At 45.4% G+C, this 21,613-nt stretch overlaps 3 protein-coding genes across 38 annotated transcripts in view; 2 read left to right on the plus strand and 1 right to left on the minus strand.

Annotated features, from left to right (window-relative positions):
- Positions 1 to 307: 307 nt before the first annotated feature.
- Positions 308 to 2,036, plus strand: SELENOH (selenoprotein H). The gene is made up of 4 exons (XM_026012832.2): positions 308 to 737; positions 824 to 969; positions 1,072 to 1,201; positions 1,868 to 2,036. The coding sequence occupies exons 1-3, from the start codon at positions 616 to 618 to the stop codon at positions 1,170 to 1,172; spliced, it is 369 nt and encodes a 122-aa protein (XP_025868617.2). The 5' UTR covers positions 308 to 615; the 3' UTR covers positions 1,173 to 1,201; positions 1,868 to 2,036.
- Positions 2,037 to 2,343: 307 nt separating this feature from the next.
- On the minus strand, positions 2,344 to 10,287 carry BTBD18 (BTB domain containing 18). Its single transcript, XM_072759014.1, has 4 exons — positions 9,826 to 10,287; positions 9,542 to 9,655; positions 8,502 to 8,666; positions 2,344 to 4,844 (listed from the first exon to the last, which is right to left on the minus strand). The coding sequence occupies exons 3-4, from the start codon at positions 8,623 to 8,625 to the stop codon at positions 2,782 to 2,784; spliced, it is 2,187 nt and encodes a 728-aa protein (XP_072615115.1). The 5' UTR covers positions 8,626 to 8,666; positions 9,542 to 9,655; positions 9,826 to 10,287; the 3' UTR covers positions 2,344 to 2,781.
- A 109-nt stretch (positions 10,288 to 10,396) lies between these two features.
- Positions 10,397 to 21,613, plus strand: part of CTNND1 (catenin delta 1) — a 52,879-nt gene continuing 41,662 nt past the window's right edge. For 10 of the 36 annotated variants that reach the window (XM_026012814.2, XM_026012820.2, XM_026012817.2 and 7 more), the window contains exon 1: positions 17,218 to 17,523. The gene's annotated coding sequence lies outside the window, so the exon portion shown is untranslated. Of the gene's footprint in view, positions 10,656 to 10,685; positions 10,984 to 11,075; positions 11,263 to 17,204; positions 17,524 to 18,351; positions 18,430 to 21,613 lie in introns of those variants that run through there. The other 26 variants (XM_072758984.1, XM_072758995.1, XM_072759011.1 and 23 more) reach the window with 18 other exon arrangements.

Here is a 21,613-nt window from a genome sequence, read left to right on the forward strand (position 1 = left end):
AGGCTGGGAGGTTGGTTTGGGATTGGTCCGCGGTTCCTAGGGAGCAGAGTGGCGGCGGGGGTGGGGTTTGTGTGTGGTCATGCACGCTATTTACCCTGACGGAAGCTTCCTGAAACGCCTGTGTGAAGCCAGGCTTGTTTCAGAGCTGCTTGTCCGCGCTCCCCGCTGCCGCGGGCGGAGTGGTTGTGCCCAGGCAGCCCCGCCTCCCCCCGCGGGCCTGTGCCCAGAGAGCTCCCCCCTGCCGCTGGTGGAGTGGTTGTGTCTAGAGAGTTCACCCCCCGCTGTGGGCGGAGTGGTTGTGCCCAGAGAGCTCTCCCCTCCCGCCGCCCCCCCCCCCCCGTCGCGGGCGGAGTGGTTGTGCCCAGGCAGCCCCGGCTCCCCCCGCGCTGTGGGCGGGGTGGTTGTGCCCGGAGAGCTCCCCCCCGTCGCGTGCGGAGTGGTTGTGCCCAGGCAGCCCCGCCTCCAGGCCGCGTGTGCGCCGGGCCACGCTCGGTGCGGCCCGGGGGAGGCATTGTTCCGCCGGCGGGCTTTCTGGCCTGCGGTTGGGAGCTTAGCGCGTGGAGCGGCGTTGGCCGGACCTCTATTGCCTCCCAGGTCAGCTCGGCCCCAGGCGCCATGGCTTCTCGCGGGAGGAAGCGGAAGGCCGAGGCGGCGGGGGTCGCGGCGGCGGAGAAACGGGAGAAGCCGGCGAGCGGCAGGAAGGCCGTGGAGGAGGCGTCCGTCGTGATCGAGCATTGGTGAGGGGCCCGGAGGGGCCCGGAGAGGCGGGCCGGGGCGCCGCACACCGAGGCCCCCGCCTCCGACCTTCCCCTTTTTCCCCTAGCACGAGCTGACGCGTCTACGGGCGCAACGCCGCGGCCCTGAGCCAGGCGCTGCGCCTGGAGACCCCGGAGCTCCCGGTGGAGGTGAATCCGGCCAAGCCCCGGAGGGGCAGCTTCGAGGTGACGCTGCTGCGCCCGGACGGCAGCAGTGAGTGGGGGCCCGCCCCGGGGAGCAGGCGGGAGGGCCTCGGGCTCTGGGGCACATGCTGGCGCATCCCAAAGTGACTTCGTTTCCTTGGTCTTTTCCCAGGTGTGGAGCTTTGGACTGGGATTAAGAAGGGGCCCCCACGCAAACTCAAGTTCCCTGAGCCTCAAGAGGTGGTGAAGGCGCTGAAGCAGCACCTTTCGTAGGGTGTTTGGGCAGAAGTCCTCGTGCTGAGGTTTGAAGGGGACAGGAGGGGTGGATTGGGGGTATTTGCGAAGCAGCCCTCGAGGTGTCCTCACCTCACGCAGCATCTGCAACTTAGAACTCTTCTTGCTCAGGTTTTCCCGTTTGTGCTGGTAGAAAAATGGAAATCGGCCACCAAGTTGTTTATTCTTAGCGTGTGAATGACTATAGAAACGCAATTTGTGCCCTTTGAAGATGAGGTTATTATTCTAGGGGGTATGGACCCTTTTCATCTTCGTTAAATTTATTTTGCACACCTGTGGCAATTGTTTTTCTTCAGCTGGTGGTGTAATAAATCCCACCGGTTTCCTTGTTTGTGTGTTAGTCATTGATAATGTCCAGATTTTTCTCCTTCCTTTACTGGTAGAGTCTTTGTGTAACCTCATGTGTGCTTACCCCTACCCTACCTTCTTGTGTTTTTTGTTTCTAGGTTTTCTGTTAATCTCATGTAAAACCTATGGTTGTGTCACTCGTGGCCCCCAAAATTTAGTGGTTGGACATGTTGTTAGGCACCTGATATGTTGAGTGAAATGTACAGGAAGGATGTAATCCTTGAAATCTCCTGGGTTTGTGGGTTCTGAGGGTGGGCACATCTTCCTCTGGCTTTAGGATTGCTTGGACCCCTTCTCTAACCTTTTTCTTCCCCATCATTTCACAGCATATCCCTGGTGATGTTGGAGCATTTATGACGGAACATGGCCAAACTTCAGTCATGTACCTGAAGCCATGGTTTCTTCCCTCCAGAAATGATGGTTCATTTGTGAGGCAGCCCTCTAGTAAGGCAATGAAAAGTTCTTGGTTTGTTTAATAAAAGTTGAAATAAAGTATTTGAGTAATAAAACTTAATCTTATGGTAAGAGATGGACAAAACCAGCTCTTAGTGGGATTGGCTCCCCTTGTGTTTTTAATATTCTGAGGTCACAAATTAACTTGGAGCTCCTAGAGTCTGTGGTAGATCATGTGAAATACTTGCCAGAACTGTTGGGGGGGGGGGGGGGGGTAGAAATCTATTTTCTAAAAAGCATGTCTTTTTCAACTCACTTCTTGAAAGTTATGGTGAAGTTGTCTTTTTGGCCCCTACAGACATTTGGCCAGACTTCCCATGCTGGATTGAATAAGCCACACACATTAGATATGCAAAAACATTCTGTTACTTTTACCCACTTGTTCCATCCCAGCACCGTTTCCCATTTTCTGTTTCACAGAGGGTATTCTCATTTATTATTAAATTAGCAGTGACTAGATGACTCATAACTTAGAAGACCTGGTGTTGGTTATTTTATGACCCGGTAGAGTTGGGGACCACACAGTTTATAATTTCACTTGTTTATCGCTAACTGGAAAATAGATTACAAAGAAATAAGATGGTTCAAGTTCATAATTTTGTACCCATGGTACTAGTTTTGCTTGGCTCCCAAAGCCTTGGGGGTGAGGGGAGAGGAAGGGACATAGAGAACTACAGTACACTTGCCTCTTTTGCTAAGAGGACAGGGCATGTACCAGCCTCTGCCATTATACCTTTGCTAGCAAACATTTCCCACCCTCCCACTGCCCCTAACCTGTACTCCTGTTCTACGTTAATATGTCTACCTCTGTGTCGGACTCTGAGGAAGGGTCGGGCCACACAGAGGGAATATCAGTGGGCACCAGCCTCCCCTCTGATGTCCAGTCCACCACATCAATCTCTTCCTCTTCGGAGCTGGCAGGAAGCGGGTCCAACAATTCAGAGTTGCCAAGTAGCTCCTTGCCTGCTTCTGGAGCAGGATATAATACCTCATCCATACTTAGGGACACTTCTGGCCTAGTGTCCATCCAGTTTGAACAGGGAGGTGAGAGATCCTCATAGGACCTTTGGGGAAGGTCAAGAGAGTCCATGTGAAGCTTCTCTCTCTGACCATCCAGTGGTTGGGAGCTGGTAATTTCCAGATCTGGAGTCCAAGAGCCTCCTACTGAAAGTACCTCCCCTTCACTTACCTCAGAGGGTAAGACAAGGGGGCTAAGGGACTCGATGGGCTCTTTGTTCTCAGAGTGCATGACAAGGGGGCTAAAGGGCTCAATTGGCTCTTTGTTCTCATCAACAGGTTCTTTTTCCAATCCTGAGAGCTCCCTGGGCCAGAGTTCCATGTCTGGCAAACACCATTCCTCCCCTTCAATCCAGTTCTTTCCTGTTTCTGTCAGGTGATAGCTAGGGGTCCTGCAGCCCTCGGCTTCAGGACTTTCCAGAGACCCTATGGGTGGCTCAATGTCTGAGCCACACAGCATGAAGTCTAGGATCTCCTCCAGCTCACTGGTGGCAGCAGCACTTGTGATACGGTACTCCTCAGCTTCGCAGGGCTGCCCCAGCAGGGCTGTGTCAAATGCATAGGGCTCTCGGCAGTCAATATCCAGCCCAGGTTCCTTCCCTACCAGCTCTGGACTGGACCCAAACTCGGATTTCACCACTGGGTGGTCTGGGGAGTGGCTAGCAGATAACAGAATGTCTTGTAGCCTAGGGCACATGGGGGAGTCCTGACACAGGTCTACCCTAGCAGATGATGTTTCCAGCTCATTAAGTGAGGATGGCTGAGTACTCGCAGGCTCTTCTGGGTATTGAGATTCTGGGATCTGAGGGCTATCTTGAGAGTTTTTGAGGGGAGGGTCTTGTACCACCTCCCAGCATGTTCCATTGACAATCTTCCGAAGCTTCACTCTTCCAACCTGCCCCTCTTCTGCAGAGTCTGAGTTAGGTGCCCTGACTTCAGGGCTCCTCTTCTTGCTCCCACTTGTCTTTCCAAGACCAGATGGGCTTGGGATACTCTGTAGAGGACTAGTTCTCCCTGGTTTCTCCTTGTCTTCTGGTACTTTATTTATACTCTTCTGCCGCCAAAGACGCCGGCCAGGGACTGTGGGTACTGAGCTGGGTCCGCTTACCATGCTGGAAGGCTTAGATGTACAGATATCAGGAGATGGCTTTGAGCGACTCAGTCTGATCTTTCTGGGCAATAGCCGCTCATCCACAGAGGGGTACATACTGGGTGGAGAAAGTGCCGTAGGAGCAAGGGCAGGGTCACTCTTACTCTCTTTTGGTCCCTGGCTGTGGCCTGATGGTGAAGAACACTTTTCTTGTGGAATTGGGCAAGCTCTGGCCTTCTTCTTGAGCAGAAGATTGCCGGACAAGTTCTCTGCATTCTGTCTGTTGCTTTTCTCCAAGGGCCCCTCCTCCTTCCCCGAGGACTTTAATCTCACTGGCCCAAGAGGACAAGGAGTCTGGGTCGCAGGGAGTGGAGTCCGAGGTCGGCGGCTGGATGCCACCACCCTGGCAGAGATTGGTGCAGCACTTGGAGGCTGTAAGCACTCCCGGTTCAGTCTTCGGCCCTGGGGGGCCTTTACCAACTTCCCACCCTCTAGTTGAAGGGATTCTAGCTCAGATACACGGAGCTGACGGGCAGCAGAAAGCACATCCTGGGCTTCTTCTCGAGATACTTCCATCTCTGAGGTATATAAGAAGTCTACCAGCTTCCTCAGTGTCCTGATCTTCAAGCCCCCCAGCTCCAGCACCACCTTCCGACCCTGAGCTGGCCTCTCCCGCTCCAGACGCTCTGTGAAGAAGGGGCTGCAGGCTGACAGGATGCAGCAATGGGCTGGGACTGCCTCACCTGGAAGGAAATCCAAACACTTTGTTATCTCATGCAAACTGGCATGTTCGTTGGCTAAGCAGTCTTTACCTCCCAAATGTGCTGCCCATTCTCTGTTTTCCTTCATGGAAGTTTGAATAGGAGAAATTTGTTCCTTCTGTCCGCCTGGAACCTTGTGTCATTATCTAGCTAAGCCACTTTTTATTCTTCGAAATCTAGTTTAGACATTACTTCTTTCAGAAAGCCTTTCCCCACCCCACCCAAGTCTAGGTTAGGTGCTCCTGGGCAGAGAGAAGGACTCTACTTATCAGAGCACTTCGCTATCTATATTGTAATTACTGCCTTCACTAAGGTGAAGCTCTACAAGGACAGAGACTATCTGTCTTGCTCACTGAGGTATATATACCCACTGCTTGACACAAAGGATGGTTTCAAAATTTTTTAGACTCATGAGAGTTTTAAAATTTTTATAGAAGCTGCTTGTAACAGAATATGAGCTTTGGCTGTAGACAATCAAGGTTCAATTCTCTCCTGATCTCTTAAGCACTGTGCCAGGCATAATCTGTCCTCAGTCATCTTCTTTATGGGCACTTCCCATCAGTCTCAGTCTCATGGCCTTAATTCCCAAAGGCTTGCTGTTGATTCCCAGGTTCTATCTGCCCAGATACCTTTCCTGAGACACTAAACATGCCACAGCTTGCATCAACCTTTCTATAAAGTGAACTCCATTCCCTAACCCCAAAACCTCCCATTTCTTACTTCAAAATAAGTATCCACTTTACCCAGCTGCCCAAGCCTGGAAACTACAAGTCATCTTGTCAAGGTACTTATTTTTAAATAATCTCTACACTCAATGTGGGGATCGAACTCAAAACCCTGAGATCAACAGCTGCATGCTAAACTGACTGAGCCAGCGAGGCACCCCTCAAACGTTAATCTTTAAAAAACAACCCCCCCTACTATTTTTTGTCCTTTATTGCATGCCATGTGATGTACTAATGTACTATGCAAGGGTTTTACCAGTATTCATTCATTTACTCTTCACTGCAATCCTGTGAAGAAGCTGTTATTACAGATGAGTAAACTGTGGCATAGCTAAGTAACAGTAGTACACCTACCACAATTACATGGTTAGCAAGTCACAGGGAGAGGATATGGACCCAGTTTGGCTACAGAGCCTATGCCCTTAACTGCCCCAAGTTTTGTAAATATTTTGTTTATAAAGCATTTTTCTCTAATCTCAATTCTTTAGTTTTACATCACCATTCCCTTTTTTGGATTCCAAAATGGCCTATCTGTGCTCAACAATAATTCTTCTCATGCAGCCCAAGTGCTACTTACGACCTTCTTAAAACCTTTAAATACATTTCCTGGGGCGCTTGCGTGGCTCAGTCCATTGAGTATCCGACTCTTGGTTTTGACTCAAGTCACGATCTCAGGGTCGTGGGACTGAGTCCTGCGGCAGGCTCTGTGCTCAGCAGGGAGTCTGCTTGAGATTCTCTCCCTCTGCTCCTCCCTGCATGCACGGACTGTCTCTAAAATAAATATATTTTTTAAAGATTTCATTTATTTTAGATAGAGTATACAAGCAGGGGGGAGTGGCAGAGGGAGAAGTAGGCTCCCCATTGAGTAGGGAGTCCAATGCAGGTCTCGATCCCAGGACCCTGGGATCATGACTGGCAGTAAAGGCAGATGCTTAACCGACTGAGCCTCCTAGGCCCCCCTACAATAAAAATCTTAAAAATATATATACAAAAAATATATATACAAAAAAATATATATATACACACACAAATACATTTCTCAATGTTCTGAGGACAAGACTTACTTTGCATAACACTTCAGACCTTACACTGCTAATTTCTCTAGCCATATCTCTCTCATCAATACACTTCTTGGAGTCTGCCCTCTAGACATAGTGAACTACTCACAACTCGTTGGTCATATCTAAAATTCTGTACGTGGTATTTTCTCTCTGCCTGGGAAAAATATTTCCCCACTTCCTCCTACTTCTGTTTGTCCTCCAGAGAGCTAAGAGAGGTCATTTTCTCCAAGAAAATCACCCTAACCCTTATCCCCCAACCTCCTCCCATCTGGGAAGGTGCCCTCTCTTGAGCTTCTATATTAGCCTTTACTTACTGCAATGTTATTATACTGCAGTTACTTGGATGCACTGGTTGTCTCAAGGTCTCCTCTTTCCATGATTTTTATACAAGGAGGGACTTTATACATGCTGTCTGCCCATGCTAGTACACCGTTCTAATATACAACAGGTAATTGATTTTTTTTTTTTTTGGTTTGCTTATTTTGAATTAAGGAATGAATCCCAACTCTCTACTAATAGAACCAACAGGCAAGTCACTTAATTCTCTAAGCCTCAATTCACTCATCTGTAGAACTAGAACCATATATCATCTTACAAAGCTGTTTTAAGAATCAAATAAGACACTAGGCTATATGCTGTATGTACTCTGCGAACTGTAGAGTGCTATAAGATGTTGGGTGTCATAATCCTTTATAAATGAAGAAAGTGAGCTCCAGAGGGATGAAGTGGGACCTGCCCATTTGTCACTTAGTACCAAAGAAAGCGAAGACTAACTCTTACTCCTAGTCTTGGGCTTTTTATATGATACCAGGCTCAGGGCGCCTGGGTGACCCAAGTCATTTAGGGGTCCAACTCTTGATCTCAGCTCAGGTCTTGATCTCAGGGTGGTGAGTTCAAGCTCTGCATTGAGCTCCACTGTGGGCATGAAGCCTACTTAAAAAAACAACAACAAAAATACATACCAGACTCTATATTGATTGAACGTTCCAAGTTTAAAGGGAAGAGGTGGAAATAAACTATGTATTTTTAGGTCTAACAACAAACAACAAAAACCATCAATTTGAAGAAAATAAAAATTAAGCAATAGCTTGGCAAGAAAAAAAAAAGGAAAATATGTAATTGTATTGTCTAAAACTTATATTGTGCTTAGTATGTTAAAAGCATTGTTCTAAGTGCTGGGTGTATGGTAATTCTATCTTCGCAATCATCCCGTTGTATTATTATTATCCACCTTTTACAGAATTTCTATGCTTACTAAACTTTACAGTTACTTCCATTTTTTTAAAGAGTTTATTTATTCATGAGAGACAGAGAGAGAGAGGGGCAGAGACACAGGCAGAGGGAGAAGCAGGCTCCACACAGGGAGCCCGATGCGGAACTCGATCCCGGGACTCCAGGATCACGCCCTGGGCCAAAGGCAGGTGCTAAACTGCTGAGCCACCCAGGGATCCCCTATTTCCATTTTTTTAAAAAAAGATTTATTTATTTATGATAGAGAGAGAGACAGAGAGGTAGAGACACAGGAGGAGGGAGAAGCAGGCTCCATGCCGGGAGCCCGACGCGGGACTCGATCCCGGGACTCCAGGATCACGCCCTGAGCCAAAGGCGGGCGCTAAACCGCTGAGCTACCCAGGGATCCCCTATTTCCAGTTTTTAAGAGAAAAAGAGCAGTCTCATTTTCACTCTTGGAAACAGCAACTATCCTAGAAAGAAGCAGCTCTCTACTGAATAACTTAAAGTGCTCAAGGGGAATAATACATTTTCTTGGTTTTGTCCTCTACTCCCTGTCCCTGAACTCATTTTATCTTATTCTATAGTGAGTATTCTATAGTGACTTTTCAATTGTGTCTTACCTTCTGCCTGCAGAAGGACATCACAGAACACACCAGTCTGTTGCTGGTGATGAAGCTGCAGAAAAGCTAACCGGAGAAACCGGGGGTTCCTGTATAGGATTTTGGAACTTGCAGGAGAGCACATGTTAGTCTCTTAAACCTTCTAGGTTTTCACAGATCAGATTCCTGTGGATGAGAAAGTATATTTCAGAAGAATTGCTGTACCTAATTTGTTTTTCGTCTTTGAAATGATAGGAAAATCTTGTGAGATCAGAGAATAGCCACGAGGTGAGTTACCTAAGTCCAGAAAGTATGGCAAGGGTCTCTCAAGAAAGAACATCATAGTGGTTCCATGTGGGAGCTCAGAAGCAAGTGTAGATTTGAATCTCCGCTCTGCTATTAGCTTAGCTGTATAATTTCAGGCAAATGACCTATCTTTTCTGAGTCTCGCTTTTCTCACCTATGAAATAGTAATGATAACAGTACTTACCTGGTAGGGCTGTTTTAAAGATTAAGTGAGTCAATGCAGGTAAAACTGCTTAGCACTGGAAGTGCCTGGCATATAATAACTACCACTTCTAAAGCGGTAGCTATTGTTACTCTTACACCTCCTTCATTCACGTTCCCACTGAAACTCAACGCCTACAGTGCTGACAACCCATATTCTCTCCCTGGGCAACAACACACTTCTGAGTTCCACAGGTACCATCCTCAATTTAACACTTTTAAAGAAAACAATACTGAATAGAAAATTCTCTAGGAGGTTGTACACACCTCCTTTTCTTTGAGCTCACTCTTATCACACTAACCAGCAGAGGGTGCACAGTAGAGAAAACAGCTGCGGGACCGGGTGGGAAAGTCTCTCAGAAATAAGGACGCTGCCTGCCACTCTTGCTTCAGATGTTCTTGACCAAAGTGAGCCTAGTGCTGCCTGGAAATTAGCAAACGATTTGGCCTTTAGGTTGGTCACACTGATTCACGACCTGGCTAACGACGGAGCGGGGATAGTTAGGCACTCTACCCTTCCTAATACAAGCCACATATTCTGAATTCAGGCTTACTGTGTTTCCAGCTTTTTGCACTGAAACCCCCACACTCCCGCACAGCTGCTGTTCCTTTCCTGACATGCAGTTTTCTGTCAGGTGGCACCGAGGATCTGAACAGCTCCCGTCAAACTATCAGGAAAGAAGAGAATGGAAAGGTTAATGAAGAAAGGGTAGGCTCAATTCCAATTTCAGCCAGAGAAGGGGGGTGGGGGGCAGAGGAGGGCTCTTGCGAGGCCCCACGCATAGGCTCCGGGAAGCTTCCCAACCCACCAGCAGCCGGCCTGGCCCCGAGACCCGACCTGGACGAGCTGTGCAGTCGGAGCTGCGCTTGGCGACCTCTCGGTGCTTGGGTCCTCTGTCCAGCCTGCCTTGCTTCCTCCCCAAGTCCAGCCTCGCGCGGGGAGGTTTAGCAAAGCAGCGCAGGTGCGCCAACGGCCTGAGGGTCTCCCCGTCCAGGGCCGAGGAATCGGGGCTGGCGGAGAAAGCTGGGCTGAAGCTTCAGGGCAGGCCCTGCAATGCTGGGCGTCCCGCACGCTCCGGGCGCCCCGGCCCAACTCCTTTCAAGAGAGACCTCTCGGCGCGAAGGTTTCTGGGAATGGAGCGTGGGGACCCCGGAGGCCCGAATTCAGGGCTCGCCGTCACCACCAGCCGAGGCCGCACGGGCTTTGCAGCCACCCCCTGGCGCCCTCGTACCGCCGCGGGCCCCGCCAGCCGCCTGCACCGGGAGGCGGTGACAGCGAGGGCCTGAGGCCACGCGGCCCGCGCCACACAGCTCGCGCCGCCGTCCTCGCGCACGGCGCGTCGCGGGGCCCGACGTCCTTCCTCCTCCCCCAGCCCCCCTGCTGACGTCTGCCCGAACACGTCATCCCCATTGGCCGAAGGCTCGTCGGACGGCCAATCACAGGGGCCGGAGCACTTTGGGCGGGAGGCTAAGTCTCGAGCGACTTGAAGGCCGCGCTAAGACGGGCTGCGAGAGGTAGACGGGCGGGCCTGCCGGGACGGGTCCTCCCGGGGGCTGCCCTCTTCCTCGGCGCCCGACGAAACCCCGGTGAGAAGCGGGCGAGGATGCTCCCGTAGGGCGGCTCCCGGGCGGCTGCAGGACACCACTTTGAGGAGGAGGAGGCTGCCAGTAAGTGGCCCTGGCCTGTGAGAGCGCTCCAGGCTTCCCGGAGGGCTCCCCTTGCGCCTCGGTCGGGCCTCTCCGCCCTCGAAAGCTCCTCAGGCTAGGGATGTTCGCCAGCGAGGCCTTGGGGTTAGTGTCTGGGTTTAGGCATTTCAGAGATTCCAGTCCCCCCTAAATCTCCGAGACCGGGCGTGACCGAGGGGGTTGCAGTACTTCCCGTGCGGAGCGGCCTCCGGTGTCCTTCCAGGGATGATCTAGTTAGTGCACTTCCTGACTGGAAACTATTTTCAGGGATGAGGTAAAAAAAAAAAAAAAAAAAAAAAAAAAAAAAAAGGTAAGTGATTTCAGGATTAAACATTTAGAGAGAATGTCAGCCCACATGACATATGAACCCGGACATTGGTTCTTACCCGTTGTATGTGTTAGGACCTGGGGCCTGGCTCCCATGGGATGCCCCGCCACGGCTCTCTAGACGAAGATGGTCAAGGCCAAAGCCACCGGGGATGGAGTGCGGTGAACTAAAGCCGGGCAGCTGCCACTGAGGCCAACGGGAGGCAGAACCGAAGATGCTCGGGAGAAGGGGAACCTGCACAGAACAGACCAGAGTGCTGAGGTGAGCAGTGCAATGCGCTCAAATAGGTCTCTGTTGGTATCTAACGTCTTTTCCAAAAGGCTTTGAGGGGTATGTGGATGATACTATAATTAAATATGTTTTTAAAATATTTTATTTATTCATGAGCGACATCCAGAGAGGGGCAGAGGGAGGAGCAGGCTCCCTGTGGGGACCCCAATGCGGGACTCGATCCCAGGACCCCCGGATCACGACCTGAGCCTAAGGCAGACGCTCAACCGCTCAGCCACCCAGGCGTCACTGTAATAAATTATTTTTAAAGAATTTGAGAAGGTTGATTTAAATATGGGAGGTGGGGTAAATTTCCAGGCAGGTAATAATTTTCTAGGCTTCTGTTCTCAACGTGGAAAAAAGATCAAGGAACAGAAGACATTTTCGGCTGCAGTTAATGTTTTGAAGGGGAAGCAGTTTGTGAAAGGACGTAAAAGCAGAAGGAGGACACACGCAAGCAAAAAAAAAAAAAAAAAGGCAGAGCAGTGTTTATGGCATCTGTCATAAGAAAAATAGAACTATTATATCCCCCTATGAATTTATTGTTATTAGGATTATATTAATTTTCAAGAAATAGAGAGGACTCACTTCTTGGTTTCTTTCATTCATTCTTTTTTTAAAAAGCTTTTATTTATTTATTCATGAGAGACACAGAGAGAGAGAGAGGCAGAGACGCAGGCAGAGGCAGAAGCAGGTTCCTCACAGGGAGCCCGATGCGGGACTCAGTGCCGGATCCTGGAATCACGCCCTGAGCCACCCAGAGACCCCTCTTTCTTTTCTTTTCTTTTTTCTTTTCTTTTCTTTTCTTTTCTTTTCTTTTCTTTTCTTTTCTTTTCTTTCTTTCTTTTCTTTTCCTTTCCTTTCTTTTTTCTTTTCTTTCTTTTCCTTTTCCTTTTCCTTTTCTTTTTTTTAAAGATTTTTTATTTATTCATTTGAGAGAATGACAGAGAGGCCAAGCAGGAGGAGATACAGAGGGAGAGGGAGAAGCAGACTCCCTGCTGAACAGGGAGCCCGATGTGGGGCTTGATCCCAGGACCTGGAGATCATGACCTGAGCTGAAGGCAGGTGCTTAACCATCTGAGCCATCCAGGTGCTCCCCGCCTTTTTTTTTTTTTTAATTCAACACCATTTAGATAAATTTTGTGATAGTGGAATTTCTAAAGGGGATGATAAATGGCCATCCTACCAAGGGCTTTAAAAATGACAAACATTTGATGGTAATGTGTAGCCACCAGAGGGTAGAAACGAGTAAAAATATTTTGTCTTCCTTTGTATGGATAGCCAGTGCTTTTTGGAGTTGATTTTTTTTTTTCCCCGTTTCTTCTCCTTGGCATTTATGGTTTTGGCTATTTTAGGAGTGGAGACAGCACAGCACTCAGCCCTACATGATAATTTTAATATTTCTTTTATTTTTATTTTATTACTTTATTTTTAATATTTCTTTTTTTCTTTTTTGAATTCAATATTATTTCCCAACTCTTCCCTAATTTTTTACTATTATATCATATCTTTGTATGTTAAGCATGTGATGGATGTTGGAGGGGAGATAAAGTTTGAGAGTTGTAAAACTGAGCACTGAATGTAACATTCATTCCGTTTGTTAAAAACAAAACAAAATCAAAGAAGGGACGCCTGGGTGGCTCGGTGGTTCAGGGTCTGTCTTTGGCTCAGGTCATGATTCTGAGGTCCTGGGATGGGGTCCCCATTGGGCTCCCCGCAGGGAGCCTGCTTCTCCCTTTGCCCGTGTCTCTGCCTCTCTCTCTCTCTCTCTCTCTGTGTCTCTTATGAATAAATAAATAAAATCTTAAAAAAAAAAAAAGAGGAAAGAAAAAAAACCCACCTCGAAATAAAAAACCACCTTATTGGGGATCCTTGGGTGGCTCAGCGGTTTAGTGCCGCCTTCAGCCCAGGGTGTGATCCTGGAGAGCCAGGATCGAGTCCCACATCGGGCTCCTGGCATGGGGCCTGCTTCTCCCTCTGCCTGTGTCTCTGCCTCTCTTTCTCCCCCACCTTATATCTCTAAACGTATGCTTAATCTGTTGACTTCTCTCTATTTTTACTGCTACTACTGTAGTTAACTCCATATTACTGCAACTTGACCTTCAAACTAATTTCCTTGCTTTCACCCTTGCGCCCTCTTTTTTTTTTTTTTTTAAGATCTTTTCAAAATCTGAGTTAGATCATGTCACTCTGCTGTTGAAAACACTCACAGACTACCCTCTACCTGAGAATAGTTTAATCAAATCTCTAACCTGTGGAATTCTTCATATTTCTACCATTCCCTCCCTCATTTTGATACTGTGCTGGATCCCACAAGTTTCAGCCTCACACCTGGGGGCTTTGGCATTAGCAGTTACCAGTGCTCCTATATTCCTATGTTGGCTGCTTCTTCCCATTCATATTTCAACTTAAATGCCAAAGTCTCTGGAGAGTTTGTCCTTGACATCCAATGTAGCACAAGCCACAAGTCATTCTCATCAGTCCATTTTAAATCTCTGCTTAGTGTTCCATCTGACATCTTTTTTATTTTTTTGAGATATTATGTATTCATGAGAGACACGCAGAGAGAAAGGCAGAGACAGGCAGGGGGAGAAGCAGGCTCCACGCAGGGGGCCCAACTTGGGACTTGATTCCAGGTCTCCAGGATCACACCCTGGGCTGAAGGTGGCGCCAAACCGCGAGCCACCCAGGCGTCCCTCATTTGACATCTTATTTATTAATCTCTCTCCCTCCACTAGAATGTAAGCTTTCTGAGAGCAGGGAACTTGTCTACTTATTATATTTGACATCTAGAAGAGGACCTGGTTCACTGTAGGTGCTCAAAATAACCCAAGTGGAACCTATCTTTTTACTTTTGGTCACCTGAGTATAAACAGTTTTTCCCCTCACTGATTGTTAATCTTTGTGATGCTCTATTTGGAGAGAGCTGTTTCAGATAGATTTAAATTTTAACAACTTTTTCACCACTGAGTTATCTTTTCTTTCAGTTTTTTTTTTTTTAAAGATTTTATTAATTTATTCATGAGAGACACAGAGAGAGAGAGAGGCAGAGGGAGAAGCAGGCTTCTTGTGGGGAGCCTGATGTGAGATTCGATCCCCGGACCCCAGGATCATGACCTGACCTGAGCCAAAGGCAGACGCTCAACTACTGAGCCACCCAGGTGTTTCCCCCCCCCTTTTAAAAAGTAGGCTCTACACCCAATGTGGGGCTTGAACTCACGACCCTGAGATTAAGAGTCAAATGCTCTACCAACTGAGCCAGCCAGGTGCTCCCTGAGTTATCTTTTTTGATTTGCATAGAACTTTATTTAAAATTCATTAATATAAATGACTTACCCAGAATTACATAACTAGTAAGCCAAGAGACTTCATTCACTCATCCATCCGTTGCTAAATGTGAGACATTAGGCTGAGCTCTGGGGATACACCATGATCTAGAAAGATACCATTCATGTCTTCATGGAGCTTATCTTCTGGTGAGGGAGACAGGAAAGCACATACAAAAGGAAGGCAAAATACTTGCAAGTTTTTAGAGATGATGTGAAAGAAAGAAGACCAATTTATCTCTAGAAGATAATATTCTTAAATGTGGCTCAAAGAATTGATGGATCAACAAACATTTCTTTCTGCTTTTTTTCCCCCAAACATTTCTTTTTTTTTTTCTAAAGATTTTATTTATTTATTCATGAGAGAGAGAGAGAGAGAGAGAGAGAGAGGCAGAGACACAGGCAGAGGGAGAAGCAGGCTCCATGTCGGAGCCTGACGCCGGACTCGGTCCCAGGACCCCAGGATCACGCCCTGGGCTGAAGGCAGGGGCCAAACCGCTGACCCACCCAGGGATCCCTCCCCAAACATTTCTTGTGCTGGTTGTTTTCCTTTGGCAATTATCTTTGGCTTTCGAACATGCTATGCCTCGAGGATCCAGGCCAGGAATATTAGATGGAAAGTAGAGGTAGAAGGTGTGATAAGATAGTAGGAGAAGATTCCTAGATTGTTCATTTCTCTGTTAAATGTATTCATTCCCCAGTCTAGTTTGTTTAAAGCCCATCAAACAAGTGCTGTGATGCCTTTTTGAGAGAAGTCCTTTTTTTGGCCACATAAAACCAATATGAGGGTCTGTGGGCCTGTAGACAGAGTATGAAGAGGTGCATAATGATTGGATCAGCCTGATTAGAAGGGCTCATCATGCTGAGGAGGAGTGGAATTCTAGTTTAGATAAGGAAAGGTCAGATTATGGTTAATAAGTGTGACTTTAATGTATTAAATGAATAAATGTAGCACCTTGAAAGCTAATGAGGAACTTGGCTTTTATCCTGGCCACAACAATGTAAGGTGATAGAAGAAGCTTGGGCTTTGGAGTCAGATCGATGAGGGGTTCACATTTTAGCCAGATGATCTCAGGCAAGTTTCTTCACTTCGTTGAGCCTCGATTTCCTCATTTGTGAAATGGTAATAGTACTACCTCCATGATGTTGTTTTAGAAGTTAGAGATAATGAGCACAAGGTGCCTTTTACATGATAGATGCTCTGCCATTGTTTGTTATTATGGGGCATTGGTGAGCCACTGAAAGTTTGGGGGCAGGGTACATAGAGGTAATAGTAACTCATTCTCAGTGAGTTTCTAACCAAGTGCTGTACATTGTTTTAAGAACTTCATGTGTATTTTAATTCTCCAAAAAGTTCTGTGAGAGGAATATAGTCATTATCCCCATTTTACCATTAAGGAAACAGAGACTCAGAGAGGTTATATAATTTGTCTAAGATCACATAGTAATACCTTTACTTAAGTGTCCTTGCAGAGGAGGAAGGTTTGAAGCCAGGCAGACTGACTGCAGAACCTGTGCTCTTAATCATTATTCTAGATTATGAAAACTTTATGAAGATTCATTTTGCAGCATTGTACCGGATAGAATTTAGATTTTTTGATGAGAAAGAAAAAGGAAATTTTCAATTTATCATTATCATCTTTGTTTAGTAACTGCTGAATGACCAGAAATTACTAGTCTTTGTCAAGCCTGTAAAAAAAAAAAAAAAAAGAAAAAGAAAGAAAAACCCAATCTCTGTCCTTCATGGCATAACAGTGTGAGAAAATAAGGATAATTCTTAACTCAGGAGAAGAATACCTATAATCCTTTACTTGGGTTAAATGTAAAAAAGAGAATTATGAACTGGATCATCTTGAGCTGAAGTGCACAAAGAAACCAAATTTACCTAACATGAGACTTGTTTTTTCTTACACATCTCTAATCTCTAAATATATATATATATATATTGCTTGCTTATTGAATTCCATTTATTTTCCCCCTCAAACCACATTATTTTGATTTGGGATCAAATGTGAAGACAGTGATTTTCCTCAACACCCCAGTGGCTTCAGCCTCCTTCTAAAGTATAGACACTAAAAACTGTTAAGTCCAGGTATTTATTTTTTCTCATTGACTCTAATGCTAAACCAAAACAATGAAATCGATAGTTTACCTGAGTTATTCCTACCACCCCAATCAATACATAGAAGTCCTATTTCTATGATTTTTCTCTCCTTTTCTTCCTATCTTATTTTGGGAAAATGCTTTGGGGTTGAAAGCAACACACCATATAGCAGGCAAATAAAATCACCTCTTCTCTTATTTCCCTACCTGGAAAGGAAGGGAGAGAGAGAACAAGAACCCCACCATCAAAGAGAACTGAAGCTTAGGCGTGCCATCCTAAAAATCCCTTGTTCTTTTGCCCCCCCCCCCCCCCCCCGAGCTCTGCAGCAATTCCTCCGAGATTGTGTAGTCTCCACTTTAAATATAAATATATATATAAAACTTCCCCCTGTCTCTTTCTCTCCTCCTCTCTCCTTTTTTATTTTTTTTAATTTCCTATAATAAAGTTTCCTATTGGATAAAATCAGCTCCCTGATTTATGCCTGGTTCCTATTGGAAGTTCTCAGGGGCTGACATCACTTAGGAAAGCGAGGGGGTAGGGCTGCTAGATCAGTTTGTCACCACCCAGGCTCCCTAGCCTTTGGCTGGGTGCAACTTCCATTTTAGGTGTTGGATCTGAGAGGAAAAAAAAAAAAAGAGAGAGAGAGAGAGAGAGAGACTGAGAGAGAGGGAGAGAGAGAGAGAAAGAAGAGCAGGAAAGATCCTGAAAGGAGGAAGAGGTGGCGAAAAATCAAGTACCTTGCTGGATTTGTCTTTCTCAGCACATTGACGAAGCCTTGGGTTTCTTTCTTAAAGGACTGATTTTTAGAAGTCCACATTTGAGGTGTGTGCCTTTTTTAAAAAAATGTGGTACAGACGGGTAAAGGAGGAGAAGCCAAGTCGAATTTTTGCCTTACGGTAACCAGAGGGAAGTTAAAAATGAGAAAATCTGCTCTGCTGACGGGTGACTTTTAAGCAATTATTTTTTCTTTCTACTTACTTTGGGGAATTTGGGTATTTTATTATCTTAAAAAGTATTCAAGACCCAGAAACAAACTTCTAGGTTTTCAAAGGGGTGAGAGCAAATTTACATTTACATGTAAATTTACATTTTGGTGTGTTCTCTGATTTTATATTTTTTCTGGTGTTAAGCTAACAAACTTCTATTTTCAGAGCCCAAACCAAAAGTTCGTTTTTGTGGCATGTTGCGTGTGGGTTGGGAAAGGAATTTGTCCGGGTCAGAAGATGGTTATACAGATGGCTCTTCATATGCTTCAAAACTTTTTTTTACGCACCCCCCCACCCCGTTATCATTAGATTTGTGGAAGTGGAAAGTTGCAGTGAGCTGTGCAGCTTTAAATGGTGTTTTTTTCCCCCCCAGAGAGTTTGAACGGCCCAGATCAGTTTCAGCCCTGCTGTTCCTGGGTGGATCCCTCTTTTACTTTTCCAGGTGCGGTGGGTGGGAGCCTCCTTCTGCTAGACGTAGCCTCCCTGCTTCGCTTTATAAAAGAAAACGAATGGATCCATGTTAACCAAACAGCTATTCCTTCCTTCCTAAGACTACCTATGATGGCAGAGATTTGTGGAGGTGTTGTAGGTTTAGTTTGCAAGTACCATAACGTTTGGTTTCTGTGCTTCAAGGGATAAGGAAATTCTAAACATGCTTTTTCAGTTCACCTGAATAAAGTGGCAGCGCACCTGGAAATATTTTCAGCTTTGTGCCCTCTGAAAGGGCCGTGGATTAAATCAGGTGAGGCTAAGAGAAAATACTCAAAGCAAACTTTAGTGTTTAGAATGCATTTGAGAAAGCATAACAGGAATTCTTATTTTTAAACCAACTGAAAGTTGTTTTTTGGAGGTGAGTTTGTTTGGCTCATTTGCCGTGAAATCAGAAATCTGTAAGAGCTGAAGGCCCATGCCTGCTTTCACATATTTAATCTTAAGATTTGTTCTGATTTTGTTTTTGCAAATACATTCTTGCAAAAGTACTGTTTGTAGATAATTATATAGCCAACTCATCAGTATCTGAAAACTGAGTGTTCCCTTCTTTCTCTCTTTGAAAAATGTGCTGAAATTTGGTCTGAAAATTATAGCTGGAATAGATTTTGCCCTGATTGTAACAAGATGGGCCTTAATAGATAAGCTGCTCTTTAGCTTGAAACTGGTATGTATCTTTAATAATTCTCTGGTTTTATGCCCCCCCCCCCCCTTTTAGACCACAACACTTCCTTGAATTTCTTTTCCAGAATGAGAGTATTTCTTGAAAGATGATTTCATCCTTGTGAGGTTGTGGCTTCAGAGGAAACAACTTTGTTCCTTCTTTTAATATAATCTATGTGAGGGCTACAGTAAAATTTTGATGTCTGGATCTCATAATTATAGCAAGTGCAGTTAAAAAGAAAAGACACAATGTCTACAATCTGTCGGGTTGTAGCTCTCATTTAATATTTTCCAAATTTTCTTTCAAACATTTTCTCTGCCTTGACTCCATCCTAGGGGAGGTTTCTTGGTGGATCTTTGAAGGGTTGGTCATGTTGCTGCCAGAGTGTCGGTTTCCTACTCAACCTTTAGGGGGAGGGATGAGGGAATCTGAAGAAGGAGTACAAAGGCAGTTTGAAAATAGGTTCTGGATGACTGAGTGGTGGTGATTTGGGTCCAGCTTTAAATACTGGGCTTTGTGTAGCTGCAGTGAGCATCCTAGTAACTAGCGTCCAGGACTATTTCCACGACTGAGGCTTTGTTTTGACTGGTGTGTACTATAGAGCCTTTTGGTTGATAAGATGGAAGATCTGTCTTTTACCTCACCTCTACTAGTTCTTTCAGGAAATATAAGGGGTGCAAATAAGTAAATCTTTTTTGTTTTGTTTTGCTCCTCATTTTGGTTTTGGGGTAAACAATGACAAGTATGAGTTGTACAGATTTTTCTTTTTTTGTTTGACTACTATATTCTGTTGGTTTCTTTGTTATATGACTAAGGTACCGTCTGTGTATTCCAGGTGGGTGTCTCTTTTGGGTGGTTAGAGTTCTAGTGCCTTTCTTAGGGTTCCAAATTACGGAGAGTCACAGGGACTAGGTATGTTCTCTCAGTATAAAAATTGAGACTATTGGAGACGTTTTTAAAAAAAAAAAAACCGAGTAATTGCAATTCAGCCTTAGGTTTATGAGGTAGTTGCTCTCTAGGGATGGGTGAGACAGGATGGATGCAAATAAATTAAGCATAGATCACTATTCAATTGGAATAACAAAATGATTAGCTCTGTATAATTTATTGCTTTCTATTTTAGTACGTGATGGTCCCCTGTTACTTCCAGCCCTCTCTCCGCACCACCCCCTTGTTGTTTTTTTACTGCATGCTAAGCATTTTGCATAAACTATTTACTTAATTTCCCACAACTGTTTTTTTTTTTTTTTTTTTTTTTTTAAGGAATGTGAGCCTCAGAAGCTGAGGTTTGCTGAAAATCTCACTGCCTGTAAGTGGCCAAGGCCAGGATTAAATCCTCGTCTGACTAACTACAAAGTCCATGGACTTAACCACTAATATACTACCGTTCTCCAGAGAGAACAGAAACAAGAACTAGAACTAAAATGAGCGCTTGCTAGAGGCAGGAGTGTTTAATTTTGCAGAGGGCCAGTACCCACTTAGATTTCCAACCCCCTGCATGTTGGGATAATATATGTAAGAAATCCATTTTCCATAAATCCCATAGGGAGCTGAATATGTTAGAATGGATATTATCTGTCTTTAAAACAGGGATCTTCCCATATGCTCATCGCTGCTGTCGTGATATCTTAAGCTTACCGGAAATGCCTCCAACTTTGATTATCAGTGAAATTTCTTCTTCAGACGATTGTCAGGCATGTGGTTTGGAATGATCTTGCCAACTTGCAGGGAGAGGCTTGTAACAGTAGCCCAAATAATATTTATTGCACTGTGTTAAAATTGTCTACTTATTTTTGTTTCTATTTCTAGATTGTGAACTGTTTAAGTGTAGATGCTATGTTAACTTCTGTGTCCTCTTAGCACTTATCAGTGTCTGGTATATACCTAGGTGTCAGTAAGCCTTGGTTAAATAAGGCACTTGATGGGAATCACTGAGGGACTTTTGTGGGGAAGGCTGAAAGGAAGTTGAGATAGGAAGCAATACAAACTAGATTAATGAAATCACAGTATGATTTAGAAACTTCTGTAGACTGAAGTTTCGACCTTTCTCTCATTTTTAAGTAAGGTTTCTGGAAATAATTGAAGGTTTAAAATTTTACTTAAAAAAATTCTATTTTCTGGGCAAACTGTCCAAAGAACAGTATAAAAGGTCAGGGTCCTAATATTTCATAATCTAGCCAACTGTTAACTTCAACCACTCAAACCTTAAGTATAGCCGTTGTCTAGGGTAGAGGCCCTGCTTACCTAGAATTTACTAGGGCAGCAGCAGCGAAGTATTGCTGTCAGACATGTTGGAAATGAATGGTTTTTATACTAGTAAATAAAAACATAAAAAGCTTGAGATGGTAGTTTTGAGCATCAGTATTCCAAAGAAATATGTTTGGATATCATTGCTTTTTTTTGTTGTTGTTGTTGTTTTAATCGGTGCTTCTGGCTTGAAACTTCTGGAGATTTTGTTCACCAAGTGTATTGGGAAGTTTATGAATTTAAGAACCCAAATTAATTTTCTTTCTTTCCTTTCTTTAAAGATTTATTTATTCATGAGAGACACACAGAGAGAGAGAGAGAGAGAGAGAGAGAGAGAGAGAGAGAGAGAGGCAGAGACATAGGCAGAGGGAGAAGCAGGCTCCTCACAGGGAGCCCAATGCAGGACTTGATCCCTGATTGAGGCAGCCCGATGTGGGACTCGATCCTGGGTCCAGGGAGCTCGATGCGGAACTCGATCCCAGGATCACGCCCTGAGCCAAAGGCAGGCGCTAAACCACTGAGCCAC

The sequence above is a fragment of the Vulpes vulpes genome, chromosome 5, assembly GCF_048418805.1.
Source record: "Vulpes vulpes isolate BD-2025 chromosome 5, VulVul3, whole genome shotgun sequence".
Classification (NCBI taxonomy): Eukaryota; Metazoa; Chordata; class Mammalia; order Carnivora; family Canidae; genus Vulpes; species Vulpes vulpes.

What these genes read in the sequence shown, in the direction of transcription:
- BTBD18 (XM_072759014.1), bottom strand. Translation starts at nt 8,625, where the DNA reads ATGTGCTCTCCTGCAAGTTCCAAAATCCTATACAGGAACCCCCGGTTT. An exon ending in TGTCCTTCTGCAGGCAGAAG is followed by an intron (nt 4,845 to 8,501) that starts GTAAGACACAAT and finishes ATTTCCTTCCAG; the next exon opens with GTGAGGCAGTCCCAGCCCAT.